The sequence below is a fragment of the Leptodactylus fuscus genome, chromosome 10 (assembly GCF_031893055.1).
Source record: "Leptodactylus fuscus isolate aLepFus1 chromosome 10, aLepFus1.hap2, whole genome shotgun sequence".
Classification (NCBI taxonomy): Eukaryota; Metazoa; Chordata; class Amphibia; order Anura; family Leptodactylidae; genus Leptodactylus; species Leptodactylus fuscus.
In genome coordinates, this window is record NC_134274.1 from 15954866 (window position 1) to 15977596 (window position 22731).

Sequence of the window (22731 nt, forward strand, 5' to 3'; positions counted from 1 at the left end):
ACTTGAATTGTTTGTCCAAAATACCTTTATCCAGGATCCAGGAACTGATTAAAAGCTACAGGAAGCGACTAGAGGCTGTTATCTTTGCAAAAGGAGGATCTACTAAATATTAATGTCACTTTTCTGTTGAGGTGCCCATACTTTTGCACCGGTCAAATTTTGGTTTAATGCATATTGCGCATTTTCTGTTAGTACAATAAACCTCATTTCAATCCTGAAATATTACTGTGTCCATCAGTTATTAGATATATCAAACTGAAATGGCTGTTGCAAACACCAAAATATTTAGAACTAAAAATGATTAAGATTAATAGGGGTGCCCAAACTTTTTCATAGGACTGTATACTGTATTAGCAAATCTGTAACACAGGAAAGCAGTATACTTACAGATACCTGCCATGTTATTTTGTAGTTGTCATACTTGATATGTTTTACTATATATGTCTTTGGATACAGCTAAATATATCTGGATTATATCTCAAATTAAAGAAACAAAACCTACCAATAGGATCCCTCTACATGGTACATAAGTTGCAGCATAAAACTTCCATGCGGTTTTACTTGCAGATATCTGCTGGGTTTAGATACTTATGTTGTCGCAGCTTTGCCGTGATTTTCACATTTGTACATGCAGGACAAACCAAAGGTCAATTTTTATACAGCAATATTCGTTCTATATGCCCTGACTTCTAGAGTCACACAATTCAGCAAATCAAAAGTTATCAAGATTTTTAGTGATGTTGCTGTATCTTTGTGAACCTAGCCTTCATATGTGGGTGATTATTATTATTTATTAGGCTACCTGTAAGAGGCACTAGTGGAGAATTATAATGGAACAGGTTCCACAACTTTTGATGATCCAAATTTTCCATGTCGCTATGTATATTAATAAAAATTCTGAAACTCTTGCTGTATTCACACTGTCCCTTGAGCATTGTGAAACAGCCACCTCCTGTCCAGTAGAGATCACTTCTTAGTAATTGTCTTATCAGAGTTAGCTTATATATATATATATATATATATATATATATATATATATATATATAACAAAGGATCGCACCATTCACAATAGATGATAATTGGCACTGACCTTCTCTCTCACCCTGTACAGTGACCTCTGGGTATGTCACAAAGCATGCCATTGCCTACAACACTCCTCCAAAGATTCTGCTGCGGAGTGCCAAACCTCCTCTGGCATTAACATCAGCACAAAATCTGTGCACCGGGAGCTTCATAGCCAAACCACTGCCTGCAAGCCCAGCCTTGGATGGAGTGATGTAAAGCCCATCACCACAGGACTCGGCAGCAGTGCATTGGTGCATATGAATTACACTTCTCCATTTGGCAGCATTCAAAGACATTTTGGACAATTGTACACCTTCACCTTTGTGGGAGCAGATTGGGGGAAGACCCTTTTCTGTTCCAGTATGAGTGTCCCTCAGTACACAAAGCAAGGCCTATAAAGACATGGTTGGGTGAGTTTAGTGTGGAAGAAATTGACAGGTTGCCCTGAGCCTTGACCTCAGCCCCATCTAACACCTTTGGGATAAAGCAGAGCAGAGATTGCAAGCCGGGCCTTCTCATCCAACATCATCGTCTCACCTAATAAATGCTCTCCTGGATGAATGCGCAAAAATTCCCTCAAACACACTCCAAAATGTTGTAGTAAGCCCACAGTGTGTATTGAGCTGTTTGTTAGGTTCATGGTAACCATAAAGCTTGCAAAGATTCAATTTAAAAAAATAAAAAAAAAAAAAGTTTATTTTTTCGAGGTTCCTTGTTTTATCCTTGCAAGCTGCCACCTTTAGCTTTAGTCTGTGCATGGTATTGCAGCTCAGTGGTTTTTAAATGTTTTTCCTAAATGACCATAGTCAGTAGATTGGGGGTCTGCAAGTGTCCCCATGTGTAGCCACCACTCCATTCACTTATTGTAGACTGCTGGACATCCAGTACTGTGCAAGTCTTACAGAAATGGATGGCTACACATGCACACCACTGCTCCCTGCGCCATTCACATAGTACATTCAAGGGGCGCCTTCAGGTCCCTTTTTCAGTATTGCTGTGCTTGGATCCCAAATTATCAGACACTTAATAATTGGATGGAAAGTAAGTGTTTACTGTATTTAAAAAAAAACAAAAAAAAAAAACCTCCTTTAGATTGGGGCCCTGGAGAAGAAAATAGATTTTATTTTAATTAAAAAAAACCTCCTGAATTGCCCCTTTTAAAGCAAAATAAAGTCAATATTTTTCTGCCCTCCTAGTTATGCATTAGGCTAGCGAATAGATTAATCAGCCATGATATGGAGATTATGAAGTAGTCTCCGGTCAATGTGGCACATGGCTCAGGAGAGGGAGGAAGGGAAATTCATGTTTTTGATATTCATAGTTGATTATTTGCATTGGCAAAGCCATCGGACTGATACTAACAATCCTGCCGTGTGCCCTGACTCATATGTCACTGGGAATAACCTCACCCATAAAGGGTTATTTGACATCTGTACTTGAAATTTTGCATTTGCTTTGCTGTTTGAAAAGCAGGTACTTTGCAATGTGTGGCTGCAGATGAATGCATCTCTATGGCCAGCAGTCCAGATGAGCAACTGCTCTGTATGTCTGCTCGCTCCGCTCAATGATGTCTGCTGCAAGAAATGATTGTGCAATCTGTTTGATTAGGAAACAAAATAGCCTGGCAGAAAACGAGGGGGGAGATTATATCATAAACTTTATTAAAAATGTTAACTCTTTCAGTCCCTTTTTTTTGTAACGCAGTTTAACTGTTCACAATTTCAGCAGGGGTGCAGAGGATGTGGTTGCACCCGGAGCCTTAGTGGGGCCTATTGTCAATATGAGGTGTACTATAAATGGTACATTAGAGTTGGGGGACCTGGTGTAGATTTTGCATTGGGGCCCAGGAGCTTTATGTTATGCCACAGATTATAATTTTTCCTTCACAGTCGAAATTTCCCACCCCAGTAACATGAGATCCTTAGGTGGCCCTAACTACTAGTCTTAGTAGTAAGCTCCTCTTCTTAAGACAATCCCATTTAAAGGTGACTTTGGCACCAGTCAGTTACCATCGGACTACTTACTATGGGATAATTCACAAATGGGGTATTAGATCTTTTTGGTCCTGTGTGTATTGCAATAAAATTTATGTTTAGATGGAGGCTATAACGTCAGAGAGATGTCACCTGGCACAACTTAGTGTTTGGCTTTCTGTATTTCTAGTTCAGTAGCCATATCTTACTGTTCAGTATTAGAGGGACTGGAAGGGTCCGGAGTAGCAAGGAATATATTTAGATTTAACTCTCCGCATGTCCATTTTTATTTTTTTTTTTGCCTCCTCCTCAACTGGAACCTTTTTTGTTAATCATTTTGTGCCAGTTTGACAAGTATGAATAAACTCTAAACCTGACCACATATATATCAGAATTTGGTTGGGCAGAATGTGACCAGTCTACCTGATCACGGTTACAAGCAGTCCCATAAGCAACACACTAGATCAACACCGCAGCTCCAAATCCTACAAGTTGCCTGGACATAGTGTGAAAGTGGCCGAACATTTGCCTCATCATGCCATACGTATTGGTGGTGCTAAATACAAGAATATAAAAATGTAGTAAACCCTAATCGCTGAACACATCACCTTCCTTTTTGCATCTGTTAAATGTATGCAAAAAATCCTGATGTGAATAGACCCAAATTTCTGCTAACCAATGTTCCCCAACCCTAACAAATGACATTTTCTATAAGCCAGAATCTGCCATTGCAACAATCTATTTACATTAGAGAGAGGCTTTTTTTTTCCTTCACAGTTTCCTGCGTTTTTTTTTTCTCCTTTTGAAAGTCAAGAGTGGAAGAGGAATCAGAAAGATAAAGGAAATACTTGTATATTATACTGTACTGCTAAATCCTGTGGCTATAGCCTCATGTTGTGGAAATGGAGCTCTTTTTTTTGTTTGTTTGTTTGTAGATTTTGCTTTGGCTTTTTTGAGTCAAAGTCAGGTGTGGTTTGAGCACATGCTAGAAATATAAGAGTTTCCTATATTTCCCATTAGTTTTTTTTTGTTTATTTTTTTTTACCTATTCTTGTCTTTGGCTCAGAAAATTGCATCATAATCTGCAACAAAAAAGCATCTCCTAGATACAGGGTCAGGGCTACAGGAAATAGTAACTTTACAGTAATATGAAAAAATATGTTGAAGACTGTTTCCTTACCGCATATAGATATAGAATCCCTGGAGGTGCTAAACCCGGCCTACGGACTAGAAGAGGGCTGACTGACGGTATGAAGCGAAATGAAGTGATGGATTTGCGACACTCCTTCAGTTTTAAAAGTCCATTTTAATTCAATCCATTAAAACAGTGGGATACACATATACAAAAAAGTGAAGAAAAAAACACAAGGAAGTGTGTTAAAAGAAACCGCTATCACGTTTAGGGGACATCACTGCCCTTTAGTCAGAGGCTATGATTAAGGGGCAGTGATGTCCCCGAAACGCGTTGGTTTCTTTTAATGCACTTCCTTGTGTTTTTTTCTTCACTTTTTTTGTATATGTGTATCCCATTGTTTTAATGGATTGAATTAAAATGGACTTTGAAGGAGTGTCGCAAATCCATCACTTCACTTCGCTTCATACAGTAACTTTACAGTATCTGGGTGTATAGATTAATATGCGGTCACTCAACATAATTTCTGTGCAGGAGAAAATAAATAAATTTAAAAAATTCCCATAATAATTAATTATATATATATATATATATATATATATATATATATATATATTTAAAATGAGGGCTTGATATATCTGCGATAACCTGTAGTCAGCGCACCTAGAAATAGGTCTTGTGGTTACTATTATATATGATGATTCATTTGATGAAAAATGCTACAAAAACTTCATCTTTTTTATTTTTTATTTTTAAAAGAACATTGTTAATTAACAAGTTATCCGGATAGGGGATAACCCTACAGATCGGTGGGGTACAATACTGACCTCCCCACCATGTACACATACTAGAGACAATCCCATAGGGGGCTCTATAACCTGTCAGGGTGGTTCTGGATTGTGGGCAGCAGCTGGAGTATCTGGACAGTATGGACTAACAAGATATAAGGCATTTCAGAATAGGAAGCCTTTATACCGCTCTCTTGGGCGACTACAAGATGGGTGCCATGTCTGGTAATGTAGGAGTTAACCCTCAGCATCCTCTTAATTTAATTGCTTAGAAAACCCTTCTCCCCAGACTCTTAAGATCTCAATTGTTTGATTAATTTAGGGCAATGCCGAAGTCTGTGATCTCATTACAGGATTCTTTGATCAGATTTGGGTTTTTAAGTTCTCAAGTGTTCCTCCTTCAAGCCTTGTGCATTTCTTTTACCCCCCAGTCTCTGCTAATTCCTTTATTCAATTAGCGTTCTTGTAGTCATGGCTGCTGCAGGGCGCTATATCTCAGGGCTACAGCCAAACTTATACTGCTAGAGAATCAGACTTAAGAATCTCTGAGTTACACAAGTCCTCACTAGCTTTACCTAACTGCTGTTCTGGTTCAACAGAGGATGAAAATAATGGATTGGTAGACCCCAAGAAACGCCTTTATGAAATCTGACAGACCCCATTGACTATAACGTGGTCCGAGGGACAGACTGAGGGAAAAGTTCTCCATGCTGGAATATTTTCTACTCCAATTTTCAGGTGGAGATGACAATGGTGATAGGTCTCAACCTCTCTTCTAAATGGGGCCTTGCTGGTGATCACTGGGTCAGCAGATGAAACCCCAATAAGCCAGGGGAAATTTGATGTTACTTGGAACCCTTTTAAATAGGTGATTATGTAATAATACTTATTGAGGCCTTGTGTATTGCCCATATTATATTACAGCCAAAAACAACCTGGATGTGGAATAAATGATCCAAACTTAGATTTATCACAGTCCTCTTCTCCAGTTACTGATACCTGGGTGATAAACTGCCTATAAGCCTACACTCCTATCTCAGTTCTCCTGACAGGCGAGCGCTTCTGCTGACTTACTCAAGCACTTTGACCCCTCTCCCCACTGATGTATAACTTATAATATATCACGATTTGCAGCCAAAAAGCGCTGCAGAACAAGTAGGAAGGTGTCGGAGCGACTCCGATGCCAGGTGCTGGTTCTGATCAGGTAATGCAAAGTAGTCCTTATATAACCCCTCTAATGTGACATGCTAATAAAATGCACTTGAAAGAACCTGGTCCCAAAACCACTAGCATGTCCTTCGCAGGTTGTGAGTCCTCTGGTGTGCTCTGTGTCCTAATACACCTTTACCAGGTACCATTTCATCCACCAAAACAAGTTCTCTCTCCTTAAAAGTCCCTGTTCTAAAATAGCATCTGTGTCCTTGCTGCGCAACGCTGATCCGGCCCAGGCAAGTGCTGACTTGGCTCCTCCAACACCTGCTCTGATGTCTTGTGAAGCTTTTCTTCTTGATGTTGTGAATTTCTGTATATTTATCCTGATTTAGTAGCGTTTCTTCCATGTGTTATCTTAGAGTATATCAGTAACGGAGAGACAGTCGCCACTTATTTCATAAGGAATTCTCCTCTTCAGCTCCTTGAGCACAGCGATATTCTAATATTGGGTAAATACTTGAAATCCGATAAGGGGGCGATCAGACTCTTGAAAATGTTCTGCTTGGTTGCCCACGACTCTAGAAGTTCTAAAGAACAATACCCCGATTGCATATGAAATGACCCTGGGTATCACTGAACGGATTTCACGTCATCTTGCACCCTTTTTTTTTTCGCCTCTTCTGTGTGGTCAGAGAATAAGTCCCAGCCTGTAGTTTTTTTTTCTCTTTCTGCGACTTTGTAAAATTTGCTAAGTTTTTAGAGCTTACTACGAGGGCCAAGAGATAAAGCAGCGACAGGGGAAATGCCTTCAGAAGCAGATGCTTTTAAGGGACAGAAATCATGAATTTCTTGAATTGCCGCCGCTCTCTGATGGCTACAATGAGTGTGTGACAGTGGCAGGAGCTCTCCCTTGTGTTTTGGGAGGCCTTTTTTTTGGCCCTTTCACTCTGCAAAGCTGCTTAAGCGCACTTAAGCGCATTAGCATGTGGATGCTAGGGGAGCATATTGACCCTCATTTGGAAAGTTTAAATGAGTGAAAGATGGAGCGATTTGTTAGGGCTTTACAAACCAGCTTTAGAAAGCGTCCGGTTTGCCCCTCTGGCTTGTCCTAATACTTGTTCTAATCTTGTGTGCCGTTTAAAGGCGACCAGACTGATTTGTGACACATAAGTCCTAAGGCCTTCTATTTTTTTGGGCTTGACCCGATTAGCTAATCTGTGCTTTGAATTTCAATGGCTGGTATCAGAGAGGAACGCTCTTGGGAACCGCTCATTTGTAAATCCCAGCATTTGAACGTGCAGGCGGGCACAGATGGCTAAGAGAAAAATGGGCATAGCAAAAATTTTACATTGATTTTTGTTTCTTGAAAGAGAAGGCTGTGAAAGGAAGCTGCAATATACCAGCGGCCATCGCTCTCAGGGTGTTCTGACCATCTTATTCACACTATATAATCCTGTCATTTGTTGGCAGAAGTAATTAATTCAGCAAAACAAGTTAATAAAATGCTGCTAATACTGCAATTAACCCGTTTATGTTTGGAGCGACGCCAGACTTCTAGAGTTCTTAGAGTTTTAGATATCTATATGGATATACATAGATATTATTTATATATTTGTATGTGTGTTTGTGTGTATGTATATATATATATATATATATATATATATATATATATATATATATGTGTGTGTGTGTGTGTATATTATATGTATATGTCGGCGAAATAATAATCCCTTTCATATATCATCTATTAAATGAAGTTTACCACCTCCTCCTTGCATATTCAACTGTTAGGAACCTTGTAAAAGCGTATCTAAGAATGATAAACAACTTAAATAACACTTAATGTTGCGCTGGGTTCACACCTGCATTTGGGTTTCCGTTCAGGGATCCACTTAATAAAAAAACAAAAAAAAGCGGTTACCTTTGGAACTGGCGGACACCATAGACTATAATGGGGACTTCCAGGTTTCTTCCTGAAAAGGGTATAAGATGTGGAGAGAAATGCGCTGCTTGCAGGACTTTTCTCTCTGCATCTTTAAAGTGGAATGGAGAACGGAATACCCAGGCAGTGACCGAGCGTATGTGTGAACCGAGCCTTAGGCAGTAGGTGCTCTGTGGGCAGGCCTTCAGCTCCCTGGTGCACTGCTCCTGTTACTCTTGTAGTTGCTCCTCCCACTGTTATCAGCCATCCTACAGGCAGCACAGTGCTCCAGGGCTCCCCCAGTGCACACACTGCCTCATTTGCAAAAGACTTCCAAGTTGTTTTACTCTAAATCTGTACTATCATGTCATGCAACTTTTGCTAAAACTGCTTTATTTATTTCAGACACTTTGTGCAAAAACTACAATGCAAACTGTTCATGCGACGGACAGCAGCACAGTAGACAAGTTGATATTCCGGGAATCGGAGAATGATCGCAAGGTATGTAGTTTTACTTCATGCTGAAAGATGTGTGATGAAGTTACTAACTTAAAGGGATCCTATCATTCAAACGCCTTTTTTTCTCAGTAACACATAGGAATAGCCTTAGGAGAAGAATAGCCTTTTATTGTCTTCTCTGCGCCGCCGTTCGCTTGAAATCCCGTTTTTTGTCGGTATGCAAATGAGTTCTCTCGCAGCACTGGAGACGTCCCCAATGCTGTGAGAGAACTCTCTCCAGCACCGCCTCCTTCTTCAGCAACAGACTTCACATGCAGGTGGCCATTTTTTTGTGGCCGCTTACACGAGCATGTGCAGTACACTTCTGTAGTTCTATGGAGTTCTTACTGCGCCTGCTCGCGTAAGCGGTCACAAAAAATGGCCGCCCACATGAGCCAACTTGCGCATGCGTTAAATTTTGACATCCCCCTCCGCGCGCCGAAACAAGACGCGTGAAGAGGCCATTGCTGATGAAGATGGAGGCGGCGTTGGAGAGTTCTCTCGCAGCATTGGGGACGCCCCCAGTGCTGTGAGAGAACTAATTTGCATACCAACAAAAAACGGGATTTAAAGCGAACAGTGGCCCGGAGAAGACATCTAAAGGTAGGAGAAGAATAAGCCTTTCTTAAGGCTATTCCTACATGTTACTGAGAAAAAAAAGGCGTTTGAATGATCCCTTTAAAACTATTGCCTGAATATTTTGTTAATGTCATTTGCATTTCTAATCTGTGTTGTCGTGGGATCATCTAGTGAAAACAATACGTTTAGAATAAGAAAACTGATAACCTAATGTAATCTTGTGTCTGCGTATTTTTGACCCTGACCATTATGTTTCTGTTTTTTTTTCTTTCTTAGGTCGTGCTACAAATAGAAAAGAAATCATTTGATTATTTTAATCAAGAAGTTTTTAGAGATAACAATGGCACTGCGGTGAGTCCATACTCTTATGGAGCTTTACATAATCTATTACGTAATAAATCGTGAAACGTAAGCATTTACTTTGGGTGAAGTTTTGTCAAGAAGCGAATTTCTAATATCAGTTTAGGTGGGGGGTCTGTCTTACAGATGGAAACAAACGGTGCACATTGTTTGATAAATTCGGCACATCATTAATGGGGTTTTATAGCACCAAATAGGATGTGGATAGGTCATCAGTATGTGATTTGTGGGAGTCCAACACCCAAAACCGCACAGTTGAGGTGATTCAGAAGCCTCCGAGTATAACTCTTACAAGGGTCAATAAGGATTAGGAGCAAGGAAGCTCTTAACACACAGACTCTAAAGCATCTAATAATATCCTTGACAAGTGCTGTACTTTCTCCAGAAAGCTCATAGAGAATGAATGGAGTGTTAGTGCACATGCTCCGCCATGATGGGTGTACAGGATCCCCATTGTCAGTATCACTTCAAGTATACAACCAATATGACATCTAAAGTACCAGAACATACCCTATTCCTTCTGTATGGGTCACATCGTAATAATGTATTCCTATAGCCAAAATAAACTGGACAAATCTGAAAAGCGGGGAGGAATACGCAGTATAAAAACATAGATTTTATTAGAAATTCTTAAAAACTTGGGAAGGATAATTACCAACAGATAAGAAGGGAGTCTGCTCCTACACAGGCATAAAGGGAATGCAAAGGTAGCACAATGTACAGAATTAGTATAATATAGCGATCTATCTGCACCTCTGCCTATAGTACAATATATACCAAGAGCTACTCAGTAAGAATCTACATAAATCAGAAGTGTATCTAGCTCAGGTAAAAAATATGGTGGTGGCAAATAATAGCAGAGATACCAGGTATAGTACAGTACATAAATATACGAAGATCTATACGGTAATTGACTAGTACAGCATATAAACAGAGCTGCTCCATTAATAAACAGAAAGATGACAGGTAGAAGAAACTAGTAATGAGTGCTTGCAGTATGAAGTAGTATCAAGAACAGGTCCATAGGATCAAATAAATGCTAGCAGGATAAATAGACATCATATACGAATCCATAAAATCGGAGTGTATAGTAAATGGATATGGTATCAGAGCAGACACGGAAACAGAAAGAGGTGTTCAGTAAGAGAGTGAAATAGACTGTATAATGAATAATCAAAGACATAAGAGTGATCACCTACCCATAGTAACATTGTAGTAATAGGCCTGGAGGGAGCAGATACCCAGAACCCCAACGCACGTTTCGGCGCTGCCTTCTTCCGGAGTATCACTTCAAACCTTACTATAATTCCTTTGAGTAAGATACAATATGCTATATCTCTGTCTTGCTTTTGGTAACAGTTTTTGTTTCCTTATGCCCCCGGACACTATTACACATTAGTGGCTGTGTAGAGAATTCCAGCTTTATCCTATAATGTATAAATGCTTGTGCACATATTTACACCGTTGTCCTCTTCACTTGAACATGAATATTGTTTCCCAGGCGCTACTGTGTAGACTCCAAGAATGGTAACAATGAAGTAGATGCTGCACTTGCATCCCCAGCTGGTCGGTGTGGGTGCTGAGTCAAACCCACGCTGAGCTGATCTCCATGACTATCCTGAGGCCAGGGCATGGATTTTATCCTGGACAATCCTTTGATACCTTATGATCAGATAACGCCTTCAACTTTACTTTTATCTGCAGACTATTTAACGGTTTCCCATAGGGTTAAGGCTTTGCATAGGCGTATTAAGAAATGTGTTTTGTAATATGCGTGACTAATATACATGACTTGGTGAATATTGGGGCTGACCTCAGAGAATGGTTAGTATTTGGGTGGGTATAGGAGATAAATAATAATTGCTCACTATTATATATACTATTGTATACTCCCAGTATGTATATTGGGGGCCACATATTCACTTCCTATTTGGGGTAAAGAGCCTAGCACCAAGTTGGGGTACACCTAATCCATCAAATACACAGGCGCTTGGCAGTAAGGCACTCAATCATATGTACTACATACAGCATTTTATTTATTTTTTGTGTCCATACATACACCATTATTGTCATATTTTAGTATTCATTTTAAAAGGGTTTTCCTACATTATAAAAAAGGATTTACCCCCCCCACCCCAAGAAACAGCACCACTATTGACCATGGGCTATTTCTGGTATTGCAGCTATTTCCTATTTATTTTAAAGGGTTCACCTATTTTTTTAAAAAATAGGTCATTTATTAGATTGGTGGGGTCATCCCCCTGCCTATCAGTTGTGGAGGAGGGGAGCAGCAATCTGGTATGTGCTGTGACCCCTTTTATGGTTTACTAGGCACACCTCCATGCCCTGCCTGTTATTAAATTACTACTCCGACAGCTACATCCTATTCACGTACGGCAATATCAGACAGGACCTCTATTTTGGCTATTACCACAACCCCATGATTGGCTGGGAATCTGAGGGAGAAATCCCAACCAGTCTTCTATCGATGGTATGTCCTACACATGAACCAGATAACTCTTTTATGAAGTCTGAGCTGCAATACCAGAGACAGCCTATGGACAAGTGTGGCGCTGTTTCTGGATAAAAGCTATTTATTTTTTCTAATCCCTCTTTTGCTATTTATGCATATGCCACCTCTCAGTCCTCTATCGGCTTCCTCTACAAGTCTGCCTATCCTAGAGCCCTAGCAAGGAGCCGGCGCCTTGTCCTGTACTTGCAGAGAATCTTCTCCTCCAGCCACAGAGGCAAGAAAAAGATAAATGATATAATGAGTCAGAGGAGATAATCTAATCTTCATGGTCTAGTTAAATACGCAGCACCATGATCGCTAAAAAACAAACTACCTATCTTAAAGGATGAATGTTCCTGGGCCGAATTCAACCCAAAAAAATCCATTGCATCCTTCATCAAGCACTGGTCTTGTACCGGGCTGACAGAAATTTAATTCGAGCTGGCTCCTGAAAATAATTATTGTATTTTAAGAGTAGTAATCATTGGCTGGGACATGATTGAATGTGTCCATGGCTATTGACTTTTGCTATGATATATGGCCGGGTTTAGTCGATATTCCCATCGAAATTGTATAATTAATTATAAGTGGGGCTGTCAGGTCTGCAGGATGGAGTGCCCTGATGAGTATTTGGGAAGATTAAATTTTCCTTCGCCGCAGCGAGGCAAGACTTGGGAATTTTCTCCGCGCGCTGCTTGTTGGATGAAGATGTTTTTCTGTGTGTTTAGCAACTGCTTGAGCTCAAGATGCATTGATTTTCTAGCCTCTATTTATTTCTATCTGTGCGGCGTCTCTTCACTAATAGCCGAATTTGTGCAGATGTGACAAGACCTGACAAATATTTATTATCCGCTAACTACTTTATCATTGTCCGTGGAGAGTTTTTTTTTTTTTTTTTTTTTTATTTTATTTATATATTTATTTCGCCTGGCTTCTCTTTTCCCAGTGTAATTTAAGAGATAGATGTCCCTGATACATAAAATAGTTATCATACTTATAAAAAATCTAGAATACATCACTTTTTTTTCTTTCCCTCTTCTAAGCGGCAGAAATGTAATTTTCATTCTGAAAAGCTTCGGGCTTGTAGCTTCGATATCTGCAGCCGTACCCAATGGAAGCGGCTTTGGGATAATGCGTGTTTGATCAGCGGTTTTACCTAAGGGTAAATATCATACCCCGAAGTTATTAATGTTTCATCTTCTAGTCTAATACTATTCTCAAATCACTCAAATGAAGTGTCGGGATCTCGGGATGTTTTATTCACCGATAGAATGGCACTGCTGAATGGAAGAAGGGTCAAGGTACGGGAATTCAATGGGAGGTTTCGAAAAGAGTTAATGACTAGAGATGAGCGAACAGTAAAATGTCCGAGGTTCGATATTCGTTTCGAGTAGCCCCTCAATATTCGACTACTCGAATCGAATATCGAACCCTATTATAGTCTATGGGGGGAAAATGCTCGTTTCAGGGGTAGGGAACGTTCGATCAAATTATACTTACCAAGTCCACGAGTGAGGGTCGGGCAGGATCCTCCGAGAAGTCTTCTCCGTGCAGCGTCCCCGTGGCATCTTCCGGCTCTGAATTCACTCTGCCAGGCATCGGGCCTGGGCAGAGCCGACTGCGCATGCCCGCACTACAAGCACTACAAGCGGACATACACAGTCAGCTTTGCCCAGGCATGATGCCTGGCAGAGTGAATGAAGAGCCGGAAGACGGCGCAGGGAAGCTGCACCGCTAAGACTTCTAAAGGTAGGAGAAGAACCAGCGTTGATTGGCCGACTGTATAGCATTCGGCCAATCAATGCTGGTTCTGCATCAAACTTTTCCATTCGAATAGCGAGTGGTACTCGATCGAGTACGGGTATTTCGAATACCGTAGTATTCAATCAAATACCTACTCGATGGAGTACTACTCGCTCATCTCTATTAATGACCTTGTTTTTGAGATTTCTGTTTTTTGCTTGGCGCAGAGGAGGTGATCAAAAGTCCTGGACCTTGTCGAGGACAGCTTTAATGGTTTAGTACCCTGGAGCACAGGTCTTGTGGCCTGAAGGTTCTCAAGGGCATAGTTACTCGGAATAAAAAAAAATCATGCCATTCATCTTAATCTGTTAAGGCCCCGTTCCCACTGAGTAATGCGCCGCTCATTCTGACACGTGAACACGTGTCAGAGTGATCGCTGTAAAACAGAATCCCAATGACTTCAATGGGTGCAGTCTTACGCGCCCTACACATTGAAATCAATGGATTAAAAAGTCTCCCGTTGATTTCAATGTGTAGCGTGCGTAAGACGGCACCCATTGAAGTCAATGGAATTCTGTTTTATAGCGCTAACTCTGACATGTGTTTACGTGTCAGAATGAGCGGCGCGTTACTCCGTGTAAACGCAGCCTTAGGCTCGGTTCACATCTGCGTTCGGGGATTCTGTCTTTTCTCTCTGCATTTTTCACTCAAAAACTAAGTGGAAACCACGCGAACTCTATTATAGTCTATGGGGTCTGCAGGTTTCCTAAGGTAACCACTTTTTGATGTGGATTGGGTTTCCATGGACTCCCCAAATGGAAACCTGAAAGCAGACGTGAGCCGAGCCTTAGTTATCTTTTTACATTTGGTTCTAAGTTAATGAAAACCTGGTTGGACTTCCCTGAACCCTGAAAGAAAACCTCTGTGTGAATACATGACATGTATAACTAGGCAGGTTTTTTTTTTATTCACAACTTAGGAAAACAGTGTACTGTAGACAACACAACTTTGCAAACTACTTTCCAAAGTACAGCCCCTGCAGTATGCCAAAGTAGAGATTCCTAAAAGCAGTTCCCCCTCTGACGGACAGGTCCTACATACTTGTAGAGGATCAGCTGCTTGTCGGGTTGGGTTTCTATCCAGTATTGCAGTCAGTTGACCATTTGCAAGTTTGTAGAGCCTGATATTTTTTGCAGTAGTACAAGATGACCGTGTAACACATGGACAGGCAGAGTCTGCTGGAGGGGAAGCCATCTCTCCTGTGCCTTATGGCAGGGGCTGTTCTTATAGACTGCACGTAGTGGGGGTGTTTGACATTAGGGCAGGTTATGACACTGCGCACTTTACAATATTATTAAATGCAACCTATCAGCTAATATTGATGCCTGACCATGTAATAGATGGGTTGTGTCTACCATAGTGAGGGGAGCCAGCTATAATTTAGTGATCTTCTGGTTGTCTCAGGTGTTCTCCTATCTTTTAGTGCTTCTTGTCCGCTTTGGTATATATACTGTATACTCACCTCTTCATTCACCCAAAGATCCAGCAGAAAGTCTCTATTCAGGTTTCCAGTGGGATCTTAGACTGTCCGCTTTGTCTTGGTTGGCGAGGGGCTATACATATTTTGTTACTTTAGGTCTCTGCAGCTGAAACAGATACCTTGGAACACCCCTTTAAACGAAGGCCCCATGTTGCAGAATGCAGCTAAAAAACACATTGGAAACTCATTTTCATATCGTGCTTTTGCATTTTTGCTGCATTTTTCTGTGCAGATTTGCTTCCCTTATTAATTCCGATTATTTTTATTTTTTTTTTCTGCAATATGTGGATGGGATTAGCCAGAATTTCATTCCCTTTTCTAGTATTATAAAACACTGTGTTTGTTTTTTTATTTGTGCTTTGTTTCCAGAAAAACAATGTGTTTCCACAACGTGGGGCTTTAGCCTTGTGGTGGCCTCACAATTCACATTGCTTTTGCGGGCTGACATTGATCTTTCTTAAACCATCCCAAGCTGCCCCATCCCTTTAGCCAAGTGCACCCATGGTTTGACTCTGGAGAGGAGAGAAGGCCAGGACCAGACACCTCTGACACCGGATTATCTGCCCTACAACTAAAGGATAGGGCACCTTATATAGTTGGCTGGTCCCATAGAGATCAGTTCAGCCTCCATTAGTTTGTTGTGTATGACCAGTTTATCTTAGTTCCAGCAGTCCCGTCACTGTATGGATCAGGAGGATCAGGATGAGCACACGTCATTTGCAGCGCAATAAACTTTTGAGACTTCACCGGAAAATGTGAAAGCAGAATGTAAATCTTAAGAACACATGAAATATGTTTACAACCATGAGGCAGTGGCTACGAGACCCCCTAGAATGGCATCCAGTGTATTCTTATTACAGGTGGTCATGTTAGAAGTTTTACGTTGCGTGCTATGGAAAAAAAAATCAGTGACATTGACAAATTCTGTTTCCATTCCTTCCGAATCCTCTATATGGAGGTAGAATGTGTGTCGGAATTGTAATGCATCTCTCCAGCGTATGTCACATAGTGTTTGCTAGCAGAGAAGTTACTTATTGGGTTAATGCAGAGATGTATATACTAATTGTCTCCGGGAGCGAGCGGTGATATCCTTATTTATGCTGACAGCTCTCCGTACTGTACATTAAACAACATTGCTCGCAAGACTCTGCAAAGGGTCAATTGAAGAACTGTCAGGGGGCAATTAGGAGCTTAGTTTGCTTGTCATTTTCTGCGAGAGGCGACTGATCGCTTTGTTCAGATCTGTGTTGTCAGATGTAGTGTAGCACGTTTTAATAGCGAATTGCAGAGTCTCGTATTACTGATAAACAGCGCTGCACCACGGTGACATTATACAGATTGATATCAGTGGCAGCCAAGCAATTGTGCATATTGACTCGCTAGGTTTCAGAACATTGCACTGGATTACAGTAACATTGTCAGAACAGTCCATTTCCTTTATAGGATTAGATCCGTCTCTGTCCCATACAATATTGTTAGGTTTTTTAATTCTTACAATTTGCATGAGATGAGCATTCATCCAGCGTCCAGCTATCCGTTTCCTGGCATAGAACAGGGTCTCGGTTAGAAAAGTACACTGAGACTAGGCAGCTGCGAAGATCTACAAAGCAGAGCATGCGACACAAGGATATGGGAGGAATCATAATGTACTATAGGAACAGGACCCCCTCAACCCATTTGATGACATTACAAGTGGATTGATAGAAGTTACTACTGGAAGGAGGCCCCAAATATTCTGTAATAACTCATGTAGGACAAAGCATATGAAACAAAACGTTCTGCACTTGTGCTCCTTGGTATATGGAGCTTTGAAGACGTTCTGAGCTCCTGAATGACTGACACAATACACAAGCAGTTTTCCCTTTCTGCAGCTCTTTGACATGTTGAATAAGATCTCCCAAACTGTGCGAGGTTTTAGGTGACTGCTCCAGATTATACTGTACGTCATTAATGGTGTCCTACAACATTTTCAGACTCCCTGCACCATGAGAAGGGATCACTGATCGCACCCTTTCCAGTGTCCGTCCAGTCTTCTGTATAACACTCTTAGAGGGTATGTCACTAACACCATCTGACATTGCCTAAATGAATTGGTGACCCAATAGGTTTGCACCAGGAGGATGCACCGCTATCCTGATGACAATTGAAGGCGTACGGGGGTACAGGGATATGCACCCAGGTTAAACTTTGCAGCAGCTGTCTGGCACCTTCCTCATTGCTCCAACATGGCAGAGTCCTGGCTTGCTCCGTATACGGAGGAGTACATTGTACATTGTTTCGTTCACATAGGTTTGCCTTAGCGAGAATTACTACACAATATTCGGGGCGTCTTTCAAGTGAATCTCCTTGTATTAGGGACTTAAGTCATTTCTGCTTGGGCAGTCCCCGGGCACACGTGTAGTAGACAGCTAGGCCCGGGGTGTGAGCTGTATCTCTTCACCACTTTCCGTATATCATTTGAGGACACTGGATTATTATTTCTGTCTTTGATCCCGTGCTTTACTCTTCTCATATTTAGGTAAACGTAGACAATGCGTTTCATTCTATGCATTAGTCTCTATTCTCTAGTATATGTGAGATTTGGGGCATTTTTAGGACTCTATAATTACCATCATTTCTAGTTTGGTGATTATTTGCTGCTTCTGGCTCTAAACCTGCAACAAATACCGTGAAATAATCCAGGAAACTTCTATCCCAGATGTTATAGCGGCACTGACACTAGAGAACTGATGACAGACATGATTTCCCTCCTGTCTTGTTACTTCCCATAATGGTGAGCACCGGACTGCAGAAACTTCTCCATAGCCCACATTACATATCTCAGGAGTGTGATTTCTGCATTTCATGTAAATGGCCTCATTATTCATTCCTAATGTAGCAGGACATCAACTACAATCGGGACATCAAACGGTCATAGATTCTTCAGTGTAACGTCTCTTTCCCATTCTCCTGACCTGGTATGAGCTAAGGTTTGCCTAAAACGATTACCAATGTAAGGAAGAATAAATGTGACATTCACTCTCATCTCAGGTCCCTTATGGCATAATCCTAAGAACAGCATTCCCGGGAGAACCTGAGCAGTAGACAGTGATGGGAAATAGGCAACAGAATCTGTGTCACTTGTTGCACTTTTTTGAGCCAAAGCCAGGAGTGGATTGAGCAGAAGGTAGAAGTATACGAGCTTCCTATAGGTTACCCATATGTAGCCATTCATGGATTTGCCGTAAAAAAACGCAGCACAATCTGCAGCATAAAAGCTGCATTTCTGCAATGTCCGGCCTCGGCTTTAAAGAGGTTTTTTAGTTAAATAAAAGTATATTGAAAATTACTCAAAGTACAGAACCGAACAGAAGTGTGAAAGTCCCCCTCCTAATTCCCATCTAGTCCATTTACGGCACAGCTTAGGTCCTTGCAAGGCTTCCTGCTATTCTGACATATCTAGGGTAAGCCTGCTCATCCCATCACTAACTAAGGGGGAGCCGGACATTTCATGTGTGTATCAAGACACCAGAAGGTATTGCCCAGGGGACATCTAAGGCAGTGGCCACCCATGCATCCACGGATTGTGTAAGCCAAAGTGGTCCTTGTTAGTGGATCCCTGACTCTGATGTCCCAATATTGTGAAAAAGCATATAGAACATACAATTTAATGTAAGCAAGGTCTTCCCACATAGACAAGTTACCACTACAAGAGATAAGAGTTTAGTTGGTGGGCACCAAATGGCTAGGAGCTCACAGATCACGAGAATGTGGCTACCTTGTGAATGACATTGGGCTTACAGGATTGCTGCTGCTCCATTCATTTGTATGGGACTACTAGAGTTCAGCACTTGGCTACCTGTGGCAGCCCCATAGAGATAAATAGCTCCATCCTATTCACTTAGTGGCACTGAGCTCCAGTACCAGGCACAGCCACTATAAGGGTGCATTCACACAGAATAACGTGCCGCGTGACCTGGCACGTATACGGCGTGTGAGATTTTGCGGGCCGTATACGCTCCCATTGATTTCAATGGGAGCGTGGATCGTAAACACCGCGTTATATTGCGGCCGTGATTTTGCAAAATAACGCGGCGTTTACGATCCACGCTCCCATTGAAATCGATGGGAGCGTATACGGGCCGCAAAATCTCACACGCCGTATACGTGCCAGGTCACGCGGCACGTTACTCTGTGTGAATGGGCCCTAACATTTGCAGAGTAGTGTCTGATAAGCAGTGATGGGGGGTAGCACTTCCACTATGCTTATTTGTGTGTCAGGAGTCAGACCATCAGCATCAAAGACTCAGAAAACCCCTTTGATGCCACTGACTAGTATTAGCGTCCTATACTATAACTCGTTTCAGCTAAAATACATTTAAAATGAAAAATAAAAACAAAAAAATAATGAATCCCAACCACAGAAAACTGAGCATTTATTCTCCATTTTTGATGCATTATTTCCATGTTGGGCCTTGTCGTCCTCCGTATTTCCGGCCATTAGCCCCCACGTGCTTGCAGAATTATGAAATGTTTATTTAATATCCCCTAGCAATCTCCCGTGAGTGCCCCTTAGTTTTGCGTTCTTCTCCTTGTCTTGGATCCTAAACTTCATTTCCCTGGCACAGCTGTGAATTCCCCAGCGTGTGCTGGCGATGGATTTGACAAATGCTGCTAATATCACCTCTTGATCTAACAATGCTCTGAGTTTGGTCCGCGGGTCTTGATGAGTAATTGCTGTTGTTCTACTCCAATGACTGAATTAAGTTGCCCTGTTATAAAGGGTTCATACTACAGTGATTTCAGTCCAGGCAGCTCATGGCCGTGTCCCTGTGGACAGTGACCTTTTGCAGGGTATCTTTCTACTTCCAGATAAAACGGCCTAAATTGTTTTCTATTGACTGAGGCGTCTTATTTTATCCGTTAAAGGTATCGCACGTGGCACGGGCAGAGGGATTGCACAACAATTTTCGATTCTTTATATTTATACTAATAACCGTGTATAGACATCGAAGTAAAAGGCTCATGTACAGAGGTTTGTGGACCAGCGATAGGACACATTCTAGGTTTTTTTCTGGGTCGTCCAGATATAGAAAACCATCACCCCCAAAATGGCGTTATCCAATATTACGGGTTGTGCGGCAACACAGCCCTATTCACTTTATTGGACTCCAGCGGTAATATCAGACATACACAACACCCCCAGGACAGGTTAGATGAAAGCAGCCATGTTTTTCGAATCCTGGACAACATTTAAAGGTAACCTGTCCTATGGAAAATGTAGTCAGATCTGCAGGTCGCTTGTTAGATAGCAGAGGGAACTCACAGATGATACTTTGTGGGACAAGATTCTGTCTATAAGGCCTGCAAATTTTAGACTTGTGGTATAAGAGTCCAGGAGGAGGTTCTATTGTTGGCAATTTTAGCATAGGACCGCCCTGTGGACTCTTAAGCCAAGAATGAGCAGAAGTATAGACCAATCAATGATGGTTTATACTGAATATCATCATATAAAATGACATATTGGTCTACTCCTCCTGTGCTATAACATGCCGCCTACAGGTCACACAGTATAGTCAGCGTTTTCTTCTAAGATCCATGCAGTATTTTGACAAGAAACATGACTGAAGCAAAAGCCATGGCAAAGAACATTGCTCAGAGCATTTCTGCAAGGACTCTCCTCCACTGTAGAGTTAATAGGGTTTTCCTAGGCTAGAAATATTGATGACCAATTGTGAGGCTAGATATCAGATATGGGTGTCCCCCCTGGTACCCCCAATACTGAGCTGGTCTCAGCAGCTGATACATAGAGAATGGAGCAGGAAGCAGACAGCGCTGTTCTATGTGTAGTGGCCAGACCAGGTACTGCACATCAGCTTTGTTTCAGTTGGACCTACCTAAGGTGCAATGACTCATTCTGCCACTACACAGCGCCATTCTATGTGTCAGGTGCTGGGAACTGCAAATTTTAAAGGGTGCCAGATGTCAGACCCCCGGATATTAGGGACTTATTTTTAGTATAGACTATTAATGTGTTTTGTTTTTTTCGGACCTGTGTGAAAAATGGATAGCGATATAGCTTTATATAATGCTAACCTATTGAATTGATGGCACTATTGTTAGTATATAGAGATGGCTGAGGTGCTATAAACTCATTTATAATTAACAATAATCCTGACTATCCATTACTACTAATGATGAGGAATAAACCAAGGGGAAACCCGTTACCTAATGTACGCCCTCCTCAGCTCCCAGGTAAGTCTCTATGACACCCATGCAGGAGGGTCCGGTGCGGCTTCTCACATTGATAATTAATGTGTACAAATAGCTGCTAATTGCACGTCTCCAAAATGATTTATGAGCAGGCATGGGGCAAAAAAAGGCAAATGTAATTTCCTCCAGAACATCCAGCACCCATACAATGGTATCGGCACAGCTGTGAGATGGGACATGATTAATGAATGCTGGGAAACCACCAGGAAGAGGATCAGCTCTGGATCACACTGTATAGGGATGGGAAGGGGATGATGATGATGATGATGATGATGACTAGGACCACTGCCAGGTTGGTTTACTATAAACCAAGCATTTATAGGAGTAAGTATAGACATAGTAAGATGCCTGCTGTGTTCTCCGTATCATTAGGAAGATTGCGTTTCTTATACCAAATGTTTGATAGTCCGCTGAACATACTGTATATTTATCCCTTCTCTGCAAAAATCAGTTTTCCTTATATATTGAGGTTATCTTGTCTCATACACAGCAGCACACATACATCTTGTTGTTGTAATACAGTTTATGGTAAAGGTGAACGACCAGCAAAGATAGTTTTACATTCTCTCATGTTGGATTGCACTTGCTTGATGTCCTGTCCTTTTGAGCTTATGTCCTTAATAATGTATAGTTATTGACAATGCATATATATATAGTATTCATATGAACTATATACTTAATATCTTGTGAACACCTGCAATGTGAGAGAGGCTTATGCTGAAACATGTAGCCGCTGAGATTGGCGTCCCTCAACAAGATTTAATAGAACTATAAGTTTTGCAGATATCGTGTTTTGCTGGCTGTCTTTTTTCATTGTATAGCTGTGACCTGTAGTCCTCCAGCAAATCTCAGGATCGTAGCAGAGAGAGGACTCTATCATTTGACTACAGATTAGTACTATATACTGACATTACACAAATACACAATTCATACGTGTACATACCATACACAAGACAATATGTGTGTGTATATTTATAGAGAGAGACCTATATATGCCCAATATCTGGAGACCCTACGTCTTGTCCCACCCTGTAGACCTGCCCCAATGTGCGGGCCCTCTGACCTAAACGTATATCAACCTGTATCTACTTTATCTGGAGTCTTCCTTTAAGGAAAAATCTGCAGAAAAAGTCTGCCCCGCAGACTAAGGTTAATAATAACCGATATGTGTTGTGGATATTTGCCATGTAACGATAATTGTCTACCATCATTCTGT

The 22731-nt window shown here is 41.3% G+C and overlaps 1 protein-coding gene across 2 annotated transcripts in view; it reads left to right on the forward strand.

The window, feature by feature from the left end:
• The window catches only part of INPP5A (inositol polyphosphate-5-phosphatase A), a 264758-nt gene that overhangs the window by 216413 nt on the left and 25614 nt on the right, over positions 1-22731 (forward strand). For both annotated transcript variants that reach the window (XM_075257715.1, XM_075257714.1), the window contains exons 10-11: positions 8437-8532; positions 9385-9459. In XM_075257715.1, the coding sequence (XP_075113816.1) occupies positions 8437-8532; positions 9385-9459 (171 nt within the window). The remainder of the gene's footprint in view (positions 1-8436; positions 8533-9384; positions 9460-22731) is intronic.